The sequence below is a fragment of the Cavia porcellus genome, unplaced genomic scaffold (genome assembly GCF_034190915.1).
Source record: "Cavia porcellus strain 051 isolate PalLab524CR breed Dunkin Hartley unplaced genomic scaffold, mCavPor4.1 scaffold_10, whole genome shotgun sequence".
Taxonomy (NCBI): Eukaryota; Metazoa; Chordata; class Mammalia; order Rodentia; family Caviidae; genus Cavia; species Cavia porcellus.
Window position 1 is genome coordinate 70858934 of NW_026947493.1, and position 23793 is coordinate 70882726.

The window sequence follows — 23793 nt, forward strand, 5'->3', positions numbered from 1 at the left end:
TTTCTGGGAATAAATTTAGGAAGAAAAAGGTGTAAAATGTTCATCAGCATTGTTTTTAATAGCAGAATAGTATCTAGCCTAATGGTTTTAGTAATTGGAGAATGGTTTGGTTAGATTAGGGTATATGCAGGTGAGGGATGGGTGTACACCCATAATCCCAGCACTCTGGCAGGCCGAGGCAGGAGGATTATGAGTTTTTGACCAGTCTGGGTACCTTAGAAATTTATGGAGACTCTATTTTAAAAAAATAAAAGGCTGAAGATGTATGTCAGGGCCAAAGCTCTGGGTTTAATCCCCAGCACCCTCCCCCACACCCCCCCCCCACGGTGTCTCCACTTAGTAAAATGCCTGTATTGTCATTAACATTATTGTGATCATTGTAAGAGTAGAAGAAAGGCTTATGTTTTAAAACGCAAGATACAAACATTTTATTGGGATTAGAGATATGGAGAAGCAGCTTGTATACACCGGTTAGGCTGCAATAGAAAATTAAACCTCTGATTTTTTTAGGTAGCAGTAGGGAGCCATTTCTCCCGGTGAACGGTGGAGCCCAACAAGCGGGCGGTGCAGGAAAAGCGGGGATCCGAGGTTCAGAGCCCCAGATGTGCACGCTAGGTGGCGCTGCCCACCCAGGCGTGGGGCCTGGGGTTACCGTGGGTTACCGTGGTGCTGCCGCCCCCACCCCCGCCCCCGCGCCTCCCTTCTGGGTTCTTAGTGCTGATATATATAATGTTTATGTAAGTATTTAAATGTGCAGAGCCATTTTAATTTTCAGCCTAGTTTACTGTATTTTTCTGTCTTTTCTACCTTAACATGTCCCCAGTGAGAACTTTTGGACCCAGTTTAAACCTTTTTTTTTTTTTTTTTTTTTTTTTTTTTTTTGTCTTTTTGAGACAGGGTCTCCTATGCAGCTTCAGGCTGACCTTGAGCTCACTTTGTAGCCCAGACTGGTCTCGAACTCGCAAAGATCCCTCTTGCCTCAGCTTCCCGAGTGCTGTGAGACACCACCTCTGGCTTTGAGTTTGAATGTTTTGCAGTATAAATTCATGCATATAACTGAGGAAATTTGCCGAGAGTTGAAGTCGTAGCATCTTTCTGTAGTGTCGAGTGAGGGCAGTTTAGGATTTTGCCGTGAATTGAGGATACAATCAGTTTCTGTCTCTTTGCCTTTGTCCTTTATAACATGAGTAGGAAATCTCATTAGAATCCCTGCGCCCAATTTTTTATGTCCTCTCTGCCTCCTGGTGTTTTAGATTCGCTAACACACGATGCCGCAAGTTTCAGCACTATTAAGCTGGGTCCCTCAGCCTATGAGGTGCCCTCAGTGTGAGGTGCAGCCTAAATCCAAAGGTGTTAAAATGTACAAAAAGTGTGAAGTTATATGTAAGGTGTGTGTCCTTACATTACAGGTAGAAGGAAGCCAACGTTTGGGGATATTATTCTAGATCTTTTTTTTTTTTTTTTTTGCCTTTTTCCTTTTTTATCGGTACCGGGGATCGAACTCATGACTGCCTGCTTGCAAGGCAGGCACTTAGCTGCTGAGCTAAATCTCCAGCCCCATTATTCTAGATCTTAAAAATGAGCCCAGGCTTCCTGTTCAGCAGCTGCCCGACTCCGAGCCCAGCCTTTTACTCTGGTCAGTCACGGATTTGGATGTCAGAAGCTCACATCCAAGTGGGCAGATAAGCCTGACCAATGCAAGACAAGTACTTAATCTAACTCTGCATGTTTTAAACAGAATATATTTGGGCTGTGGTGATAAAACAAGTGGGCAAAACAAGAAAACTGGTTGGCTTCTTGACGAATCTCAGTGGACCTTTGGAGGATTGATGTTCCTCGAAACGACGGGATTGTTGGGGCACCCTGCACTTTCTCAGCTGATGCTGTCGTGGCTTCCAGGGTCCGAGTTGTGAGTGATGCTGCTTGTAATGTGAGGAGCAAGAGCTACTTCACTGGCTGTCGGCTTACAGTGTAATTAGGAGGAGAAGAACCCAAGGCTGGAACAGTTCAGATGGATGCCCCACCTGCGCCTTGCGATGCTTGGACTCTGGATTCATAGGCGGGAAGTGCTCCTGGAGAGACCAGGCGCGAGGAGAGGGAGGAGCAGGGTTGGTGATGACGTGACGTGCCGTGCCAGGGAGCGCGGCCAGCTGTGAGCCTGAGGCCGACGGTGGGTGCTTGAGGGGCGCAGAGCCATGATGTGAGGCCGAGGAGTTGCTGGCATCCCTCTGGCATACACTCATTTCCTTGGGGCCCTGGACGGCACCCCAGGTCTCTGGTTGTGTGTGGTTCTTGGCTGCTGCCTCTGAGCTTGGGGTTTGCAGACACCCCGGTTTCCCTACCCCCGCCACGTCACTTGGTGCCTTCGGTCCTTGCTGGTGTGGGGCTTGTGCTCCAGGCCCTGTGGATCTCAGTTAAGCACTGCTCACCTGAGAGCCCACAGTGACCTCCTGCCCCAGGCTCCCGAGTGCTGGGGTTACAGGCGAGCACCGCCATGCCCAGGGACATCCCCGTTGTCACTAGTAGGTGCCATGCAGTTGTGAGCTACATGACAGGGTCTCAGTCCCCAGTGAACTGTGTGTGCACATGTGCCCCGAGGCTTAGGCGGTCTGGTGGTGATGTGGCCACCCAAGCTCACAGTTCACCCTCCAGCGTGCCAGCAGGGGGAGACCGCCTGTGCCTCGGGACCCATCTCCACTGCGGGTGGAGCATGGCCGTATCCTTTCCTCTGAGGGTGTCATCCTTTCTTATTATTTGATGAAGGGAGTTGGTTCTCCAAGCTTGTAGTGACTTGAGGATTTATACTCGGTTGTAATTACTTAGCTTTTTCCTAGTCCTGGGGTTTGAACCCCAGGCGTCTGCACTGAACAGCTGCCTAGGCTATGCTCAGACTTGTAGCCTTACTGCCTCAGCCTTCTAGCGTGCTGGGATTACAGGCATGTGCCACCACACTGGGCTTGGCATCTGGGTCTTGCTGGCAGTGTCCCGAGACCTGGTTGGGAGTAGGGGCAGCACCTGGCAGGTGTTGAGGACACACCAGCCTTGAGCTGCTGGCTGCACAGCTCTGGCCTGCTTCTGCTGCAGCCCTAACACTTCCCTGCTCTCTAACCCCCTGTTGATAATTGATTAAACCTCATTCAGATTACTGTGTGACTTCTGGGGGTTCAGCTTTCCCCAGGACTGTTCTTTTGTTGTTGTTTGTTTGTTTTTTGAGATACTGGGGAGGAAGTTGAGGGCCTCACACCTGTTAGGCAAGTGCTGGTCCTCTGAGGTATTACATTTGTTTTAATTCAAGCTTATAAATCTTCCTAAATTGCCCAGACTGGCCTCACGCATACAGTCCTCCTGCCTCAGACTCCCCGTGGCCAGGATCACAGGCATGTGTCCACCATGCCTGGCAGGGTTCTTCAGGGCCAGCCTCACTGATGGCCTCCTGTTTACGCCTTCTGAGCCCCCGACATTGGACAGGCGCAGGGCTTCTCTCTGGAGAGGTGAGATGACCTCCATCCTAGCAGTCCCAGGACCGGAGGAAGAGACAGGCAGTGAAGGGTGTTGGGTGGGGCAGGAGCCCAGGATTCTGTGTGGGCTTAGGGGGGAAGGATGTTGATGGAGGGTTTTAGTGTTGCCACTCTGGGAGCCTTAGGTCCGGCAGATGAGTGAAAATTCCTGGAATTTATATGCTCACAGCTTTCAGCCTGAATGATGTTTATGCTGGGAAACGTGACAGTGGTTTTGTCCGCCGTCTTCTTTCCACACAGCCTCTGAAGTGCATGAGGTTTTATTCGATCCTCACCCCTCAGAATCCTTAAGTGGCAGAAACGTTTATCTCTCGTCTCCACGATGTCTGTCGCAAGGCAGAGTGTAATAAATGTTAGTTCACTGGCTACAGGGTGACCTCACTGAGCTGATAAATCTGTTTCATACTCCAAAAAGGCCAGCATCAGCCAGCAGCTGCAGGTGGCTCCTTGGTAATGAGCTGTAGCGTGGGAGGTTCTGGATCAGCGTGGTCGGTGCCTCTCGGGTGCGCCCGTCCTGCCGTTTGACTGGTGCGCAGCCATCTCAGGTGTGCAGCCCTCTGCCTTCCAGGTCTACTGGCCATGCAAGGATGGGAGCTGAGCTGAGGTGACTTGCCCAAGACTGTGCTGCTGAAACCCGGCTGTGGGCCCGCGGCTTCCCAGCCCTGCCTCACCGTGAGGGGTGCCTGACGTGGCTGAGGCCTGCCCTGTGGGGCGCACACGTGGGCACAGTCTGTAGGCGCTTCCCTCCTCATTCCTAGACACACAGCCCTCTGCCGTAGACGGCGGCCCGCGGAACAAGTGGTGGGAGTGCAAAAGACCTGCGCGGTGAAGTACCAAACGTGGTCCCAGTTGTGGGAAACGTTCCCACACCTTGGGGCAGTGCATGTCCACTTTAACAACTGACCGTGTCGTCCCCTTTTCTTCTCAGGTGCTGCTGCCCCCATACAGTGACACCGCTGCGACTGGCACTGCCAAGGAGCCACCTCCGCCCTACGTGTCTGCCTGAGCCTGAGGGCCGCCCTGCAGCAGCAGCGCTCTGCAGACATCCGGCAGTAGTTCTGAATTCAATCCCGAGACCATCTCATCTGTCGTCTGCTTGCCGCCTTTTCTGGTGTAGATGTTCAGTTGAGGCCCTCTGTAGTTTAGATATACGCTTTAATAGTGCCCCGTGGTAGCCGAGCTGTAGGTCCTGTAGAGTGGGAGTGGGGTTCATGAGCTCCCGTAGTCTTTCCCACAAAACGTAGATGGACCTTGAATTCTGGAAGCCTGATTTTTGTACCTGCTCACCCCCAAGTTGGGCGATCAGTCATAACTTTTTCTGTTTCCTTTGTCCCTTTCAAAAGTAAAATAAAAACCAAAATTGGATAATACTTTCTGAAAACATTCCACTGTGTAGAACAAACCTTTAGGAAACACAAACATCAGTTGCATAATCATTGCTGTAAGTAGATAAATGGAGTCTGTGTGCATTACAGGCATTTCCTTACTGTCCTTCTGACTTAATTCAATGACAGTCTTGCTTTGCCAGTCAGGGATTTTCTCAGTGGAAGCCATGAGGCAGCCCTGACCAGGAGAGCAGGAAGCCCCTCCTGAGGGCTGGGCTGCCTCCGTGTTTGTGGAAAGAGAGAGAGAGACAGAGAGAGAGACTCGTACCTGGTGCTCCTTTTCTCCTGTATTCCCACTGTTGCCACCACCTCAGCCCGAGCCTGGAGGTCACCCACTATGTCTGGGTAAACCGGAAGCAGGCTTCCTTTGCCTGCCAGGTCCATACAGCCTCCTGCTCTGGAAATCCAGATGCCTGTTCACCCTTTAAAACATCCAGGACAGAGCTGTGATTCATGTGTGACTGTCCCAGAGAGCAGCTTTTTATTCATTTTACTAGTGAAAAGACCAACAAAAATGACTAGACCCATTTGTACCACCAGGGGTCCAGGCTGCCCAACAGGACAGTCATGCACGTGCCATTGGTGGTTCATTTGGTGGGAACGTGTTAAATGTCCAGTAGTCTTCTGGAAAGTGGAGGAAGGTAGTTTCCCTTTGGGAATGTTTTAGCCTATCTTGGTTACTTATCTCAACAACAAACCAAACAACCAAAAGTTAAAGGAGGGAAGGTTTATTTTGCACACAGTGTGCAGAGGTTTCAGTCCATAATGGCTGACTCCAAGGCAGGGTGGCTTCACAGAGGAGTGTAATTCATGGCGGGCAGAAGACGGCAAAAACAACAAGGGAGCACAAAACAAACAAAAACAAGAAAGCACAAGACAAGACACGCCTCTTTCTGTCCCTCATGTTATATCCAGTTTCCTAGGGTTAGAGCAATGCCAGTCAGTGGACTGATCCGGAAGTCACCCATACTTAACTCGCATTGCACTAAGAATCAGTCACATGCTCTGGGTACAGCCACGTTCTTAAAAACTGACTACATGAGCTTCGGGGACATCTCGACACAAACCAGAACACCTAGCTACCTGGATTACAACGGGCTTTTATATGTTCCCGTGTTCAGTGGCCTGCAGAGCTTGTGCACTGTTCACAGCAGACTGCATGAGCAGAGGCTTGTGCCTTTCAGCTGAGAGCTGCCCACATCTGGCTAATACCTGCTGACTGCATGGAGCTTGTGCCCAGGACCTTACCTGTCCACAGGGGGCTGCATGGGTACAGCCACCTCGCCTTGCCAGGGGGCCTATGGTTCCAAACCTATACGTGGTTTTTTATTTCAGTGCTGATACAATCAAGCCAGTTCAGCCAGAAAGATAGGGGGCCCAGTAAACCCAGCTTCTGGCATCCAAAGTTTCGGGTGCTCACTGCTTTGTGTATGATCGCTGTGTGACCTGGGCGTACTTCTAATCAGGGATTAACATCACTGTGCCCTGAGGAGATGAAAATAACACGGGGTGATTTTGTTCCCAAGAGCCAACTCTGGCTGTTACTTTAAAGTCTCATCAGTATTCTGAGTCCAACTAAGAGATACTGTTCTTTGAAGCTCTGTGGGTGGAAGATTTACACAGTTAGGCCCTTACAGGTCCTTGGGAGGTGTACAAGAGATCAGTCGCTGGCTTTCCAATCCCAGCACCAAGCGCGTAGGAAATCTCAGGTGTGTGCATGTTGCTCCTGTGACTTTCCAGCTCTTTACCTCACCCTTCTTTGCAAACTAGAAAAGTTTGGCTGTGGGGAGAGAAGAGCTGACCTGGAGAGTGCATGGGATCCTTGGGGAGACCAAGATGCTGACGTCCCTGCCACACTCCTCTGCACTGGGCCCTGGTCACCACTATATTCTCGAGGGTCCTGCAGAATGCCGGTGAGCCTGGCCTCTGTCCCTGGTTCAGCTCTCAGATGTCTCCATATGCACCTCTGCAGGGTTAGGTGTTTTTTTTTTTTTTTTTTTTTGGTCGTGTTTTGTTTTTAAAGACAAGGTGTTGCTACATGATTGAGGCTGCCCTTGAACTTAGTATGTAGCCTAGGTTGGCCTCTTGGTGATCTTCCTGCCTCAGCCTCCCAAGTGCTGAGATTATAGGTGTATGCCACTGTGCCAGGCGGATTGTCTTTCCTGTCTCCCCTCGGGAGATTGTGCTATTTGGATTGGAAGGGCCTTGCAGAGCACCCCAGCAAATCTGCTTATCTCTGCTAATCCAGATACACTCTCTCTTTTAAATGTATTTTAAGTTCTATTTTGATGTCCAGCCCCTTCCTCCTGTTTCACTGTCCACAGAGAAACAAGACACAGTCATCTCAACCTTCCCCTTCCTGGGTGCTTCCTGGTCACTTTGCTGCTGGGAGCTCTTCAGGTTTTTCATCCTGACCCCAAGCCCTTGTTTCAGGTCACCACAGGGAGTCCGGCACAGAGGTCTGCAGAAGGACCTGCCGGGGCAGCCCCTGCAGGCTGCAGTTCTAGTTCTTTGCCTAGGATAAGAGTGAGGCTGTGGTCAAGCCAGCCCACAAGCCGGTCAGACTTCAGGATGCCCAGGGAGAGGGAGGTGGCTGAAGGCCAATAGGCCGTGTGCTCCCTTTGGCGGCTGCACCACCTTCCTGAGTCTGATGTCCTTGTCCCTGGCCTTCCCCAGCCAATTGTCTTCAAGGATGCAAGGACCTCTACCGGCCCCAGCGTTTTTTTAAATACTGTTGTAGCCATAAATATTTGCTCAGTTTGTGTACTGAACCAAACCTCCCTTGCTTTCATCTCCACCCTCAGTTCCCTAATGCATGATTATGTCTTCGTAATGCTCTCCCTGGACCATCTTTAAGGCTGAAGACATGAAAGCTATTTCCTCTCTAGAGGAATGGATGGTACTAGAGATATTTGTCATTTGGGGGAAAAAGTCCTCCTGTGCAGACTGAGCTTTGGTGGTAGAGGACAACTATTGAGACTACAAGCATTTACACCCCCACCAGGGAAGCTGCCTTCAGTGTCATTAAGGCAGTGCTGTGGGCCAGGTAAGTGGCCTGAGGACCTGGGGGCCAGAGCCCTGCCCACACACTGAGCGAATGAACAGCTCAGGCAGAAAGCACAGGCAGAGCTCAGGCTCCCTCCCTGCCCTTTGAACCTAATGAGCACCAAAAACAGCCCAATGCAGTGCTGAATTGGTTTTCAGGGATGCGGACTCTAGAAGGGAAGGGAGGAGGCTTTGCAGCAGCGGCTCCATGCCTGCGCAATTCCATGTTGCCGCTGGCTCTTGCCAAGTTCTCTGCTGCATGGTGTGGCACTGGGGGAGGAAGGCAGGGCTGTAGCCGCCTGCTGCAGCAGCCCATGCAGCCTCGGATGGCTGCGAGCACCAAGTCAAGGCAGGAGAGGGAAGCGGACCCTGCCAGCCCTGAAAAGGCTGCACAGAAGCAAAAGAAGAGACGAGGGGGTGGGGGGGGACCTAATTAGCAAGAGCAGGGTTTCAAGCAGGTGGGATGTTTTGTTGTATCTAACACAAGTTTCACCCCAAGAGTCATTAGCAGTACAGTTTTTAATCTTAGTAAGATGGGAACATCTTTCGCCCAGGATGATGTCAACTTCCTGGCACTGTGTTAAAGTCCCTGAGGGGCGACTTACACAAGATTCATCGTGGCTCACGGTTCCCGAGGCTCAGTCCAGGGTCTGCTGGTGCTGTTCCCTGGGTGCCTCGTAGCAGCAGTGCTTTGCACTGCCTTGCACCCAGCCAGGAGGAAAGGCTCCCCTGCCCCGAGAGGCCACACCTTCGGTGACCAGGACCTCCTGGTGGCCTCACTCCACAGGCTCCTCTACCTTCCTGCAGCACCATGGTGCAGACCAAGGGTTCAACGCAGGGACATTTGCAGGGCACTAAGGATTGAAATGAAAACGAGGATAGGACTTACAGTGCATCCAGGGTGTGTTGCTGCAACAGGGCAAGGGTTTCAGAAGGACCCGTGTGATCTAGGGCGGGTGCTCTGAGGTGGGGACACATTTCTCTTCATTAATGCTGGGACTGAGTGGTCCCCACTCTGTACTTAAGCCTGTGGCAGCTCCATCTGTCAGCTGGCTGCTTGGACGCAGCATCCAGCTTGGTTCATTCCTGGAGTCTGGGTTCAGGGCTTCAAATCCAGGCCTTGTAACAGGCAGGGGAGGCTTCTGCAGCACTGATGTGCCCGAGGCTCACCCTGGCAGCAGTGCAGTGGACCCTGCTGTCCTAGGTGGGGGTAATGTCCCTCACATCAGGATAGTGACATACCTGGGTGATGTTACTCTTCACCCACTACTGACTCACACTAAAAGAATGCATTTTTAGTTTCATTTTATTATTTTAACTCTAGATCCGTTTTATTAAATTTATCTGTCCTAGGATTTAGCTCAGCAGGCATAAGCACCTGCCTGGCAAGCACAGGGTCAAGAGTTCGATCCCTGGTACCAAATAAAAAATAAATAAATAAATTTATCTGTCCTACATACAGTCCCCTAATAAGTGATAAGAACTGGGCATGGCAGCAGGCACCCGCAATCCAGCACTCGGGAGGCTGAGGCAGGAGGATGGCTGCCCAGTGAGGCCAGCCTGAATTACACAGGGAGGCCCCATCTCAAAGAAAAACAGAAAAAGAAAAAAGAGGATAATGCCAGTTGTGCCGTGTCATCAGTACTTACCAGGACTTCTTTTTCAACTGTTTTTTAACTTGCTGAACTTTGTTCCTTGGGCCCCAGGTAGAGCATTGTCTCTGCACCCTCCCAAATACCCCTGGTGACAGGAGTTGCTGGGACCCCAGCCACAGACCCCCTGATGGGAGTGCATACACCCTGCACCTCGGCCCTTTCTCTCGCCTCTATCTGACCGGTGCTTTGGCCTCTGACTTCTTCTTTATGCCGTACAATGTCATTACCATTTCCTGAGCCTTTCCAGCAGCCGGGCATCAGCAGGTACTACCTCTTCAGTGTCTGTGACACGGAGGAAACAGGCTTCTCAGCAGGAATAATCCATCTACGTCACGCCGTTGGGGCAGCGCCGGGACTCGAGTGCGAGCTGAGTGCGTCAGGATAAGTGAATTGGAGACATCTAGAGTTTCAGGATTCTGTACATTTAGACTGGAAAATCTCTGCAAATAGCACCTTTTCAACCTGATAGAGGGTTTAGTCAGACAAGAATAACGCTCGACTGAGACAGGCATTTTATTTCATTTTATTTATGTTTTCTTTTTTTGAGATGGAGTCTTGCTATGTAGTTTAGGCTGCCCCTGAACTCACTGTATAACCCAGACTGGCCTTGTGTTTGCGGCAATCCTCCTGCCTCAGCCTCCTGAGTGCTGAGATTATAGATGGGCACCGCTACACCCAGTCTAACTTGTGGTTTTAATAATATTTTTAAAATGACAACAATGTAATCTTTGGGTCACACTTTGAAGTGACTTTCTGCTAGAAGCTTTCCTTGAGCCATTTATGCTGTCCCACAGTGTCCCCAAACAAGATACATCTTACAGTTATGGCTACTGTCACCTGTCAATAATCCCCTGTTGGCTAGACATTTATCAGAGTGTCTCTGTGTTATTTATTGTTTGGTAAGTACCTAGCACAGATTTAGCAAACAGTAGAAACTAAAAAATTTTACTAGAATAAAAAAAGCACATAAGAAATGAAACCAGCTATAATACCACCCCCAGAGATCAAAACTGATTCTTAAGAACCCCTCGGTGGGGCTTGAGTCCCACAGAGACGCCTGCTTGGAAGGCCCAGCTTAATTAAGTCAGCTTGTGCAGGGAGCGTGGATCCTCTGCAGACACCGAGGCGCACAGCTGGAGCGGGCTTACTGCGCCAATGTGCGTGCATTGCGTTGTTAAGGTTCACAGGAGAATTGGTCTCTGGAGACAGATTAAAGCACCGCTAAAAAGAGACGTTAGCTAACATTCTGCTTCAATTTGACATCAGGAAGAAACTGCATTTCGAGTTCTTACTGTTCTTATGATCAAATCCTTTTTATGGCAGCTTAATTTAGTGTGGTTCTGAATGAAAAACTGCTCCATGTGAAACCTCTCAGGAATTTTTCTCTTTTCCCTTCCCTAACAAATCATTGTATCATTAAGCTGACAAATGACCAAACCTAAACCCTGTGGAATCCTGAGACCTTCCAAATACAGGAGGAAATTCTGAACAGCTGGCATATAAGTCAGATACGCTGACATGTTTACACACTTCCTGGGCACTTTCTTTTTTTTTTTTTTTAGTACTAGGGATCGAAATCACGACCTCGAGCTTGTCAGGCAGCTGCTTGTGCCACTCAGCTGAATCCCTAGTCCATTCCTGGGCACTTTGTTTTGAAGTAAAATCCTTGGCAGGCTTGCCTGGAATCCCAGCACTGGGGGAGGTTGACACAGGAGAGTCACAAGTTTGAGTCCAGCTTGGACAAGTTAACAGTTTATCAAGAGGCTTTCCCAAAATAATAAAAGGAGCTGAGGAGGTAGCTTAGTACCAAGTCGCTGGGTTTGACCCCCAGTAGTGCAGGAATAAATGAATGAAATCCCTGTGAGACTGTGCAGGATAAAAGCACGGTCTTTAACAGTCTTTCCATAGTCTGTGGCAGGAACCATCAACACTAGTGCAGAAATTCCCACCACCAGGCAGCTCCTCCTGCAGGAAGGGAAAGACAAAGTGGACAAACTCAGAAAGGCCGATGAGGAACAGGAGCAGACCCTGAGAAGTGACCCAGGAGCCATTTCTGCCCCGGTCCCAGGAGACCCGCTTCCCGGAAGGGTTTAGAGGAGGATGTGCAAAGGAGGAGGAGATGTCTGGAAATAAAGTGTTTGCCTGCTTTCCATAACCAAAAATTTACCAAGATAAATTCTAGAGGATTTTATGGTAGTGGGGATTGAACCCAGGGCTTTTGTAATTGAGTTACACTCCACAGCTGCTGCTATTATTCTTATTATCATTATTATATCTTGAGATGGGGTTTTATTAAGTCATTTAAATTGCCCAGGCTGGGCTTGAACATGTGATCCTCCTACCTCAACCTCTCAAGTGCTGAGATTAACACTGTGCTAACACAGTGGGCAGAATTTTGAGTGCAATGTTGATTAGAGGTGGTGAGATAGTATCTCGCTCTTAAACCTAGAGAAAAAAGTAATTTAGAATATGTAGAGGGAAAGTTTCAGTCTCCCACCATGAAGTATAACATGATCTTTTTGTAATATCCTTTATTAGGTTGAGTGTTTTTAGTATGACCAGGTGTCAAATTTTGTCAGACACCTATGAAGAGGATCATGTGGCTTTTGTCTTTCATTAATATGATGCACTACGTTAATGGATTTGAAAAGAATTTTCTTTGTTTGATACAGTCTCAGTATATACTCCAGATAGACCTTGAAATCACTATGTAATCAAACTCATGATGATCCTCTTGCCTCAGTTTCCCAAGTGCTAGGATTACAGACTTGTGCTATCACACCTGGCTATAACTTTGGTTACTGCAGACTCTTTTCAACATTGTTTTGGAAAAAATACATATTGTTCACAGGCGGTGTGCACACAGCCAGTGATTTTCTGGCACTTTCCATCCTTGGTAATTAATTTGATTCTTGCTCTAAATGAGTTAAGACATTTTTATTGTTTCTTCCCAGAATCTTCTCTACCAATGAAATCAGTTTGCTTTAGTGCACTGCATCCTATTTTCCCTCCTTGTGATTTATGTGTGACTCTGATAGGCTGTCACATTATTCTTGCCACTAACCACTTGTGGTGTTTGCCTTTCTGTGGGACTCTGCTAATAACTATGTCTCAGTAATTTTCTTTGGCAAGAGAGAACGTGGAAAAGTCCAGTCTTCTGATGTGATTCTTGCGTCTCCGTTGGTTGAGCTCTGCCAGCATGCTGGGGGCCTTTATAGGACAGCTGACATGGGCATTGTGTGAGGATTGTGCACCCTGATTTCACACCAGGTGAGCAACACAGACGGGTCTCATTCATGTCCTTGAGAGAAGGTAGTCGCTGGTCAAAGGGAGGAGACTATGGGCTTGTAATGCAGATACTTTGTGCGGGTTCCTAGATTGAGGGGTTTCAGGGGCAGAAATCCATATGCTGAGCGATACTTTAACACGTCCCAGGTGCATGCAGCCTTGTCAGTAACCCAAAAAGCAAATCGTCTTTCTGCCCACTCTTGCTGAAACATTCTTCACTGCAACTTAACATCTCACTCCTGACAGCAGCCTCAATCCAACTGTGCAAGAATAAGGCTCTAAACTCCAGGTTAAAGCCACAGCAGCCCAGATCCTTCTCACCCGGGCATAGGACACAATCCATAAACAGGCAAAAGGCCCAGTCCCTGCCCTCAGGACCTCATGTGCAAGGTCACTACAAACATGAAGCTGACTGTGGTGGTGCACACCTGCAATCTCAGTCACTCAGGCGGAAGGAGGACCTCAAGTGTGACCATTAATCATGATATGTCCAGCTGATTAAGACCTAACACATTAATACAGCATACTTTTTAGTGTATCTATGTGGTTCATGGAGGTGTGACCCTTGGTACTCGTTATGGTTTGAGTCTGGATGTCCCCCAAATCCCCATACAGTCATGGGGACAGACTTCTAGAATTTGTAACTCCATGATCCAATGCTGGGATTGTGGGTGTGTGTGCCATATCCACCCGGGGTGGGTGTGGCCTACATACAACCTAAGGGAGGGAGTCTTTTCTATGTGCTTCTACCCTTTTGCTTTTGTCTTTTGGTATCTGCCACCAGCGTGACCTGTTTCCCCCCTGTCATGTCACCCTGCCTTGGAGCCTGCTAACCATGGACTGAGTCCTCTGAAACCGTGAGCCACATTAAAGCTCTCCTTGTAGTTGTAGATAATCACATATTATGTCTCAGCAGTGGGAATGCTGATGCATACAGCCAGTTTGAAGCCACCCTGGGCATCTTAGCAAGATTCTTCCTCAATATAAATTTAAAAAAGCAGAGCTGTAGCTCAGTGGCAGAATGTTCCTGGGTCCAATCCCTAGTACCACAAACCAAGCAAAAATGCTGAATTCTCTTAGAAAAGCATTTTTTTTTTCTGGAACAAATTTTTGACTTGCACAGTTTTTTCCTGATCCCTATCCTCCTGTCTTCCAAAGATGGAGTGAGACATTTAATTATAAACCATTTTACGCAAGATAACCTTACCATCAGTAGCTTCTTGGGGGACACTCTGGATATAGAACCAACTGTCTATGTTGATGAGCATCCAACAGGGAGTGCTGTCCTTCTGGAAGGACTCCTGAACCTGGACTGCAATGAAGACCCAGCCACTAGCCTACAACACCTTCTTACCCAAACCCCAACCACATCCCCAGTTCCAACATATGAGTAGTGAGGGCCACAGCAAGCACTCCAGTCATTTATAGGGGACCCAAACATTACCCGTCCTCCAGAGACACAGTGTCTTTTCATTTCTGCACATGTATTTGGCACAAGATTTGCTTAGATTATCAGTGTGTGGCCCAACATTCCTGCTCTTTACTTTCCTCATTCTCTGATTCTCTGTGTTTCTAGAGTCTCACTTCCATCAGCCCTGCAGATCATGTAGGTAGGTTGCAAATAAGAATTCTAGCACAAAACAGAAAGGTCTAATGTTTACCAGGATGTTTGTGCTTGAAATCCACATGGGAGGCTCTTTGCGGACATGAAGCCTGGGTCAAATGACCCTCACCCCAAATCCTCACTGCAGTAGACCCCAAGGGAAGACAGGACCTGGAGCTGATCTGCAGCACAGCTGCCCAGCTGTGATGAAACAATTACCAGCTCTCCACCTTCTGATCGCTCAGATATCACAACCCTTCCCCATTCACATCTTCCTGCAAGAATGTCCCCAGGAGAACCAAAAACCTAACCACCATATCCCTTCTGCTCTGCCAGGAAAGGCAAATTTTCCCTTTTCCAACACTCTAATAAAGCAGCTTGCGTCCATCTGCCTTCACTCCCAAGGTAACCAGAAGTTCAGTAATTGTTTTGACTTCATATTTCAGGATACTGAATTGCTTTCACTTCACTTTTTTGGCACAAGCAAAGATCAACCCTCAAAGATGATCCAGGCTTTTCTTATTCTGAAGAATTCTAATAAAATCCTCTAGAGGAAAAAACACCTATTTTAGTCCCCAGAATCAGTTACTAAATCACAATGTCCTTAAAATTTGGAAGGATTTCCCAAGTTGCTATTGTTTTCCTGGTAAATGACTGGATCAGAGAGGCGTTTTGGAAGAGCAATACCATTTTAAATGTAAGTTTCCATAGTTTCTAACTCAACTTCTCAGCTCCTAGGGGATTTTTTACTGGCCTGCACTCAGGAAGAATTTCCTTCTGTAGGATCCAAGACTTCAGAGGACCAAATTTTTCCTGATCTCCACCTTCCTCCTCCCAAAGACACACTGATCTGCAAGCAGCAAGACCCACCCTGTGGTCCTACGGAATGAGAGTCCCTGAGCCCAGGACTCTTTCCTGGCAGGATGGTGCCACCCAGTTGCCTTGTGTCAGGAGCCTGTGAACTCTTGCTTTGTGGCTGGGATTTTCAATACCCCTCCCAGAGTCTTTTCGAAGAAGTGCTTTTGGAAACAGCGTTTATTCATAGTCCAGGAGCCAGCTCTGTCATCAAATAAGAGTGGCGACAGTTACGAAACACAGGTAGCCTAAAGCACTTGTATAATCAGCGTCTGCCACAGAGGGAGAGTTTGAAAGCTGTTAGCTCTGAGCTCCTCCCTGCAGCCTGTTGCAACCTGAACTGGGTGCCCTGGGTCTGGGGACCGGATTTGGGAGGTCCTTTAGGAGACGTGCTGGCCTGCTCGGAGCCCCCCACCCCTGCCGGCCAGGACCAGGCCAGCGGGTGGCCGGAACCAAGGACTCCCGCGCCCTTCCACGGCTCCGCGGGCCTTGCACCGTGAGCCTTCCGCCCTCGCCTGGCCTCGTCGACTCGGCCTCTTTTCCAGGTCTCGTCTGAACCGGATCTCCCGGCTCCTGGAGCCGTCTCCTCTCCAGCTCCACCCCGGAGTCTGGGCCTCGGCCAGCGGACCTCTGCTCACTTGAGTGGGGCGACCTGGCACCGCGCTGCCGAGCCAGCTCCCGGAGCTTGTCACCAAGTATCCCCGCTGTCACCGCTTCTTTCATCATCTTCGGTGGGTGGATGCCTCCTGCTTTTAGAAAGTGATCCCCAAGTTCAGGACTCCGGACCCCGTCACGTTCCCGGTCCCCTGAGCCCGCCGTCACCGGTGCCGGGAAGCGGGGTCCGCGGAGCCCGTAGACGAGCGCCCCGCGTCGGGCCGGCGGGGGCGCCGCGCTCTCCCCGCCCCCGGCCCCCGGTCCCTCCCCCGCCCCTCCCCCGCCCCCCGTACCTCCCCGCTGTCCCTCCCCCGCGGCCCCGCCCCCGCCCCGCCCCCGCCCCCGCCTCAGCCTCGGGCTGCGCGTGGGGAGCCCGGGATGGGACTCGGGGGCGGCCGCGGCTCGCGCAGCGCTGCCCGGGCACAGGCGCGGAGAGGACGGCCAGGGGCGCCCGCGGGCCCGCGCCCCGCCTCGGCGGCTGCAGGTGAGCACGGAGGCCGCGCAAGGCACCACCGGGCGGCCCGCGGGCCGGGCCGGGTTCGCGACGCCGCGGGCGGGTGCTGTGCCGGAGCGCCCGGGGCCGTGGCTGGCGCCCGCTCGGGGACGGCGGCGGAGGCAGGCGAAGCCCCGCGCCCCCGGCCGGAGACCCGGCGCGCTCCCCGCGGGAGCGCACGGCGCGCGGCCTGGAGGGGGCGCTGCGCCGCGGCGGGGACCGGACCCGGACCCGGGCTCCGCGGCCCGCGGGGACCTGAGCAGCCCCGCCGCGGTCGCGTGCTCACCGGAAGGTGGCCCCTGGCCCTGGCCGGCGGGCGCGACAGTGTCACCTGGACTTGCCGCCCGCTCCGGTGGCCGCGAAGCGCCAGCCCCGCCGCGCGAGGAGGACGGGACGGGACGGCCCGGGTCGGGGCAGGGAAGCGGGCGCATCCCGGGGCCGCCGGGATCGCAGAGCCGCACGCCGGTGACAGAGTCCAGGCTGCCGGGAGCAGGGAGCCCTGGGGACCGGGGTGGCACGGACGGTGCCTCCGCCTGATTCAGGGCTCGGCTGTGAGGCCGTGTGAGACGTGGGAAGGACAGGGTGGGCAAGTTTCCTGGCTTTTTGTTTTTGCTTTTATTTTTCTTCTTCTTCTTCTTGCCGATTTTGGCAATCGAGCCTTTACACCTTTACACGGAGCTACATTGAGCCAGGTCTTGCCAAGTAGCATGGCCTGGGCTAGAACTTGGGATCCTCCTGTGTCAGCCTAGCAGAGTGCTCTGATTACTGGCGCGTGCACCATTCCCAGTAACAAGTTTTAAGAACAGATCTAGGAGCATCCTGAGGTTGGGTGGTGAGCTCCATTCCCCATCTTTCCAGAAAAAGCCAGGCGTTGGTGTGAGTAGTGAATTCACTGCTGTGACTTCCGCGGCTAGAATCCAGGGGGGCTGGAATCGAGGCGTCGCCAGGCTGGAGTCACCTGTGGTGATGGACCATCCTTCTGTTGCTAAGGAGATCTTAGCACCGCTCTTCGATCAGCAGCCCTAGTGCTCTTATGTGTGGCCTCTCAGTCACAGATGTGAGGATGTGGCCACCTCTGGAGGGAGACAAGCTGTTCTTCCTGCCCAAGAGGCAGTTCCAGGTGGCCAGCAGCTGCACGGGTGCAAAGGAAGACCTCGCTAGGCTGAGGCAGGAGGATCGTAAGTTTGAGCCCAACCTGGGCAACTTAGTGATTTAGTAGCAAGATCCTGTGTCAAAATAAAAAATAGAAAAGGGCTCGGGATGTGGCTCAGCGTGAAGGCTGCGTTTAATCCTCACTAGTGGGGGCAGGAGGGGAGGGAAAGAATGTCCCTGCCTCAGCTTTCATCCTCTTGCCTTGGTCCCAGGCAAGGTATTTATTAAGTACATTCTTTTTTTTTTTTAAATCGCTATTGGGGCTACCGGGGATCGAACTCACGACTGCCTGCTTGCAAGGCAGGTACTTATGCTGCTGAGCTATATCCCCAGCCCCAAATACATTCTTCATCAAAGGCTCAGAAAAAGATGCAAAACCGGTAAAGAGACAGCTCGGGGAGTTTTACAAAGTGAACAGTCATTTCTCTCCCTCCTAGCTCCACACCCTGAAAGTCCCTCCCTGACCCCGAAGGAATCACTGGTACACTCAGAGGTGCCCACTGTTCTAAGGTCTGTAGCCGTGGTTTTCCTATTTCTTTTCTGTTCTGGTTGATCCTGTTGGTCGGTGGAAGTCACTGGCAGGAGCGTGCTGAGCCAGGTACTGTACTGTGTCTGCAGCATGGAATTTAGCACTGTCGCCAGATGGTTCAACAGGAGAGAGTTGGAAACAGTTGATTAATTAGGGATGGGTTTAGTTGCAACTTGTTGAACAAACCAAAGTAAGAGTGGTTTCAAGAAGGAAGTTTATTTCTGTTGGGGAGGCAGGTGTCCAGCACACAGAGTCCCAGCCCAGTATCTTATTGCTTTTGCTGGGCACGGCTTCCATTTCTCTTTGTTTTTCTTTTTTTTTTTGAGACAGCATCTCGCTATGTAGTTCAGGCTGGCCTTGAACTCACTATGGAGCCCAGGCCGACCTGGAACTTGCAGAGATCCTCCTGCCTTAGCCTCCTGAGTGCTAGGATTATTGGGGTGCACCTCTGCACCCGGCATGGCCCCCATGCTTCAGGACGAATGCTGGTCTCCTGCGAGGGGGTCTTCATTGCTGGAGTCAGGAAGGGCCGGGTAGGAAGGCTGTGCCCCTGCTGCTCTAATGTGCTCTCTCAGAAGGTGTACTTGCCCTGTCACCCTGTCTGCGTCAGCAGCACTCAGTCCTCTGGGAGGAGAGAGAGGGCGCTAGGAGCTGTGATCCTTGTGCAGCACATCACTGGTCCAGTCAGAAAGTGGGTGTTCTACCAAAAAGGAAGGGTGCATACCTGAAATCCCAGCACCCTGGGAGGCTGAGACAGGGGGATCGCACGTTCCAACCAGTCTGGAATACTAAATTTTAGAAAGCGCTGGGATGTAGCTCAGTGCAGAGGTGGTGGGCTCAATCCCAGGACACAGGGAGGAGGAGGATTAGGGCAAGGTAAATTTTGGGGGCAACTGGCAATCTCCGCTGAGGCCTCTGTGGTCTGTGAGAGGAGCAAGGGCCACGTCTAGGACTGGGACAATGTGGGGATGCACAAAACCCTGAGCCAGGACAAGAGGGCAGGGCTCTGGGGGCGGCCTCGTATCCCAGGGTGGAAGAGAGGGAGTTCCTACCTCTGAGTCCTTGCAAAGCTGCCTGAAGCTCAGGGCGCTGTGTGGCGCTGTTGAAGAACATGCCAAAAGCCAGCAGTGACCTCGGTCAGGTAGTGTTGGGCGTTGGTACAAATCAAATGAGCAGGGTTGGCAGAAATTTCATCTCACATTTAACAGTTAGTCTTGAGAGCAGCTTCATTGTCACAAGTGACTTTAGGTCGTTTTAGCCTGGTGTGGTGGTGCTTGCCTATAATCCCAGCACCTGGCTGAGGCCAAGGCAGGAGGATCACAGTGAGTTCAAGACCATCCTGGGCTACAGAGTGAGTTCTCGCAATAAACCAAAACAAAATAAAACAAATAAATGTCATTTAAAAAGATTGTGAATTTGTGCTCTAGTATATATAAACTATCCAACTATCCTGTTGTGTAAATGGGGCCTGGTGGTCTGGAATAAAGCAACATACACAGATTCAAAAGGTGCTGTATTTCAGACACTTTTAAAGTGAAGATGATAGGAGGCTCCAAAGGCATCTATTAGACAAGGAAAGCATCACAGAGCATGGTTTTATCAAACAAGAAAGAAGCCTTTGTTTTAGGTATTTTTTTAGGGGCTGGCATTGTAAATAGGTGGTACAGCTCCTGCTTGGCAAGCCCAAGGTTCTGAGTTCAATTCCTGGTAAACCCCTCCCCTTGAGATCTAAATAACTTTTTTAATTTTAATTTTTATTCTTTTAACATACTGGGGATTGAATCCAGGCCCTTTGCCCTGAGCTTCCCCCACAGACATTTTGTTATTTTTAATTTTAAGGTAAGGTCTCCTTAAGTTGCAAAATTGCCCAAGCTGGGCTCAAATCTGTGATCCTCCTGCATGCTGGGATTACAGGTGTGAGCCACCACACCTGGCCTTCAGAATGAATATTTTACAATTTAAAATGCTTAAAATATGCACTGGTGACTAAACTGACACCTTAGTTGATACTGGCTACTTCAGATTCTTGGAACATTCTTTATTCCGGTTGGCCAAGTGCTTGTGTGTGGGGACTTCCCATCAGGAATTGTAATTCGGTCGAGGCCTCCACCCGACACAGGGGAGGACCCGGAGTCGAGTTTTGCAGAGCCAGGGCCAGTCCGGGTTGCATGTCTGGAACTGTACGGAGCAAGAGCTGATCCAGCAGTGACCGGTGCGCTGAGGACCACTGTCCTGCTGCGTGTGGCGTGGTTGGCGCAGGCCCCGAGCGCTACAGGGACCGAGGTGGCTGCATGGTTAATCAGAGTTCCTCAGACTCTAGGGACGCATGCGCTGCTGTGTTGGGAGGTGGTGGTCCTCAGCCTGGTGTGGCCGGGTCAGTGGGACAGGCAAGGATTCCACACGGACTCCCCGGCCCAGGGGGGGATCCGCACAGAGAGGGCGCGTGGAGGGGGGCCAGGAAGAGGCTGCGTGTGGGCAGTAGGCCGGACAGCGTCAAAGCCCGCGTCCGGTTGTATCACCGTATGGTGGGTGAGTGAAGGGCTCTGAAGTAGGAAGAAGAGCTCACGGCTGGGCAGGCATGGGGGGTGGGCGGGCTTCGCCTGCGGGTGGGGTTCCAGGCTCCTGGGCAGGTCGGCGTCCTGGGGACCCAGATGCCGCGGTGGCTGAGAGCCCACAAGGAGCTTGGCTTCCCAATCGTCCGCCCCACGGAAGGTGGCGCACCAGCCATAGGTAAGAGCCGGGAAACCACCTCAGGGATTGGGCGGCTCCAGGACTGGGCCATCCTGCGACCCGCGGAGGAGTTGGAGGCGCCCGTGGCTTGGGACAGCCAAGGGCAAAGCTATATATCCCGAGGTCTGAAAGTTTACAGACTAGGAGTGGTGGCACACGCCTGTGATTCCAGCACGCGGGAGGCTGAGGCAGGAGGATTGCAAGCTTGAACCCTGTTTGGGCAACCTTGTGACTTAGTGAGGCCCAGTCTCAAAATAAAACATAATTTTGGGGCTTATTTTCAATCTGATTTTATTGGTACATTTTGGATACACATAACAATCACACTCAGCATAGAGAATTTGTCCCTGTACGTGATATAACTTGTTTGCTCCTCCCCCTCCTTTCAAACCCTCCTCTCTGCTCCCTTTACAGAAGCTTTGTTTCCATGGGGTTTTTTCCCCCTCTTATTTCTTTTCCCCTTCTTTCCCCTTCTCTTTTCCCTTGTTCCCCTCCTCGTTTGAACATTTTTTTTCCTATTTTACAATATCTATTAAAATAAATTTTTAAAAGGGTAGGGGATGAGGGGATATAGTTTAGTGTGAGAGTCCTGGGTTCAACCCACAGTACCACAAAACAAAACAAAAGCCCAGAGACTGTGGAAACTAATGTCCCCTCCTCCCATGGAGACTGAGCCCTGGGCCTTCTCGGGAGAGCTACATCCCTAGCCCCTTCAGTTTTTTTTCTGAGACGGGTTCACTATGCAGTTTAGGTTACCCTTGAACTCACTTTGTAACCCAGATTGGCCTTGAACTTGTGGTGATTCTCCTGCCTCAGCCTCCCAAGTGCTGGGATTCTAAGCATGTGCCACCATGCCCAGAAGTTTCTTAGCCTTTTCTTTTTTTTTTTTTTTTTGTCTTTTTCGTTTTTACCGGTACCAGGGATCGAACTCACGACTGCCTGCTTGTAAAGCAGGTGCTTATGCCGCTCAGCTAAATCCCCAGCCCTAGCCTTTTCTTTTTTAAAAAATTTAAAAAATTTCTCTTGACAATTTTTTTCAATTTTTGTGGCTTTTGTCTTGTCTTTTTTTTTTTTTTTTTTTTTTTTTTCTTTTTGGTACCAGGGATCGAACTTATGACTTCGCACTTGCCAGGCAGGTGCTTACACCACTGAGGTAAATCCCGTTTAGCCTTTTCTGGAAGCAGGATCTTGCTAATGCCCTGAACTGCCCAAACTAGGCTTGAACTTGTGATCTTCCTGTCTCAGCCTCCCAGTGTGCTTAGATTACAGCCATGCACACTAAGCCAAGCTCCCCACTTTCATTTTGAATAAGTAGGCTGTTGCCTGCGAGGCGCCCAGAACAGTCTTCGTTTTCTGGAGAACTAGCTGAGGCCCTGGAGAGTGTTTTCACGTATTCATATTATGGTTCTGTCTGTAGATGGGGCTCTCATTCACCTGCAGGTTGTGCGGTGCGCTGCCCGGAGCACGGGTGCACGTGCTCCGAGTGTGCGCCCTTCTCTGCAGGCTTCCTTAGGCTGAGAATGCGCTGCAAGGGGGCGCCTCCTGCCTACGGCTGCGGCTGCGCACAGCATGCGGCGTTGGCTCTGGAGGGCACCCGCTTGCAGTGATGCCCAGAGCTCACACGGCTCCCGGCTTCCCCAGTCTCTTAGCTAAGCCGGAAGAAAGCCTCATTGTTCAAGGAGAAGCAAACACACAAAAGTCAAAGCCTTCACATTATTTTAAAGTATGCTTTCCACACCCCCACTGTGTGTGGCCTCAGCGCAGACTGAATTAACCTCTGTTTCCGAGCACAGACCTGTCCAGATTCCCCTCTGTGAAAGGGGTTCTTAAATGCCACGCCGTTTCCGGTTAGATCTTCGAAAGGTTGACAGCTGTGAATGCCAAACCAAGAAAGAACTGCTGACCTGGACGCGGGCACTGGCTTATTTTTTTCTTGTTTCACTTCCATTGTATTTTAAAAACAAAACCAACAAAAAACCGTTTTGGTCAGGTATGGTAGTGTAGTGTCAGGACTCAGAAGGCTGAGGCAGGAGGATCTCTGAGAGACCAACCTGAACCACATAGTGAGATCCTGTCTTAAATTTTAAAAGACCATCTTGTCTGAGATTAATATTACCATACTGGTTTTATGTATCTCTATAATATGTTTCCCCATTCCTTTAACAGCGTTTTTGAAGTCTCATTTATATATAATAAAATTCAGTTTTAAGCACACCTTTGATGGGTTTGCACAAGCTGGCTCCAGCATAATTGTGATTTCCATCCCAGGGCCGTCCACAGGTGGTCTGCTTTTGTACCTTTAGCTCCCGCTGGTCCGCTTTCGGTGGTAGCTTTTGCTTCTGTGCTTGGTTGTGTTTGTTCAGTGTAATCAAGGTTCACCCAGGGATCACACTTTTCACTGCTGAGCAGGATTCTACTGAGAGGAAGCACCCCAGTACGTTTGTCTGTCAGTTCTTAGACGCTGAGTTGTTTCCAGAGTTTAGTTTCTTAAGCATCAGAGAACCAGCTTTGCGGGGGATCTGCCCTGTTCATTTCTGAAGAGTTCTCTCCACTGGACAGCAACATAGTTCCAGTTTATTTTATGTTGTGACCAACACTTGTTTTTATGAGTCTTTTTGATGTTTGGTATTCTAGTGGATTTACTATGCTACACATTAGGGGTTTAATTTGTGTTTGTTTAATGATTTAAGGGTACTGAACATCTTTTCATATATCTTTAATGATGAAATTTCAAATATTTTGCACATTTTTCAGCGAGTTGCTAGTCTTTTTCTTATTCAGTTTGACCTAACTTGGAAGCAAATAATTCATCAGCTATGTTTTGCAAATATTTTCTACCAGTTGTGGCTTGTTATGCATGCCTTTTTTCCCCCAGGGATCGGACTC

General features: G+C 50.4%; 2 protein-coding genes across 6 annotated transcripts in view; both read left to right on the forward strand.

Annotated features, from left to right (window-relative positions):
- Laptm4b (lysosomal protein transmembrane 4 beta) overlaps positions 1–4888 on the forward strand; it is a 46650-nt gene extending 41762 nt beyond the window's left edge. The window contains exon 7 of the mRNA XM_003479866.5: positions 4447–4888. Coding sequence (XP_003479914.3) covers positions 4447–4524 — 78 coding nt within the window. The 3' untranslated portion in view covers positions 4525–4888. The remainder of the gene's footprint in view (positions 1–4446) is intronic.
- An 11059-nt stretch (positions 4889–15947) lies between these two features.
- Matn2 (matrilin 2) overlaps positions 15948–23793 on the forward strand; it is a 118062-nt gene continuing 110216 nt past the window's right edge. For 4 of the 5 annotated variants that reach the window (XM_063257603.1, XM_063257604.1, XM_063257608.1 and 1 more), the window contains exon 1: positions 16341–16487. In XM_063257603.1, coding sequence (XP_063113673.1) covers positions 16382–16487 — 106 coding nt within the window. In that variant the 5' untranslated portion in view covers positions 16341–16381. Of the gene's footprint in view, positions 16081–16340; positions 16488–23793 lie in introns of those variants that run through there. The other variant, XM_063257606.1, reaches the window with a different exon arrangement.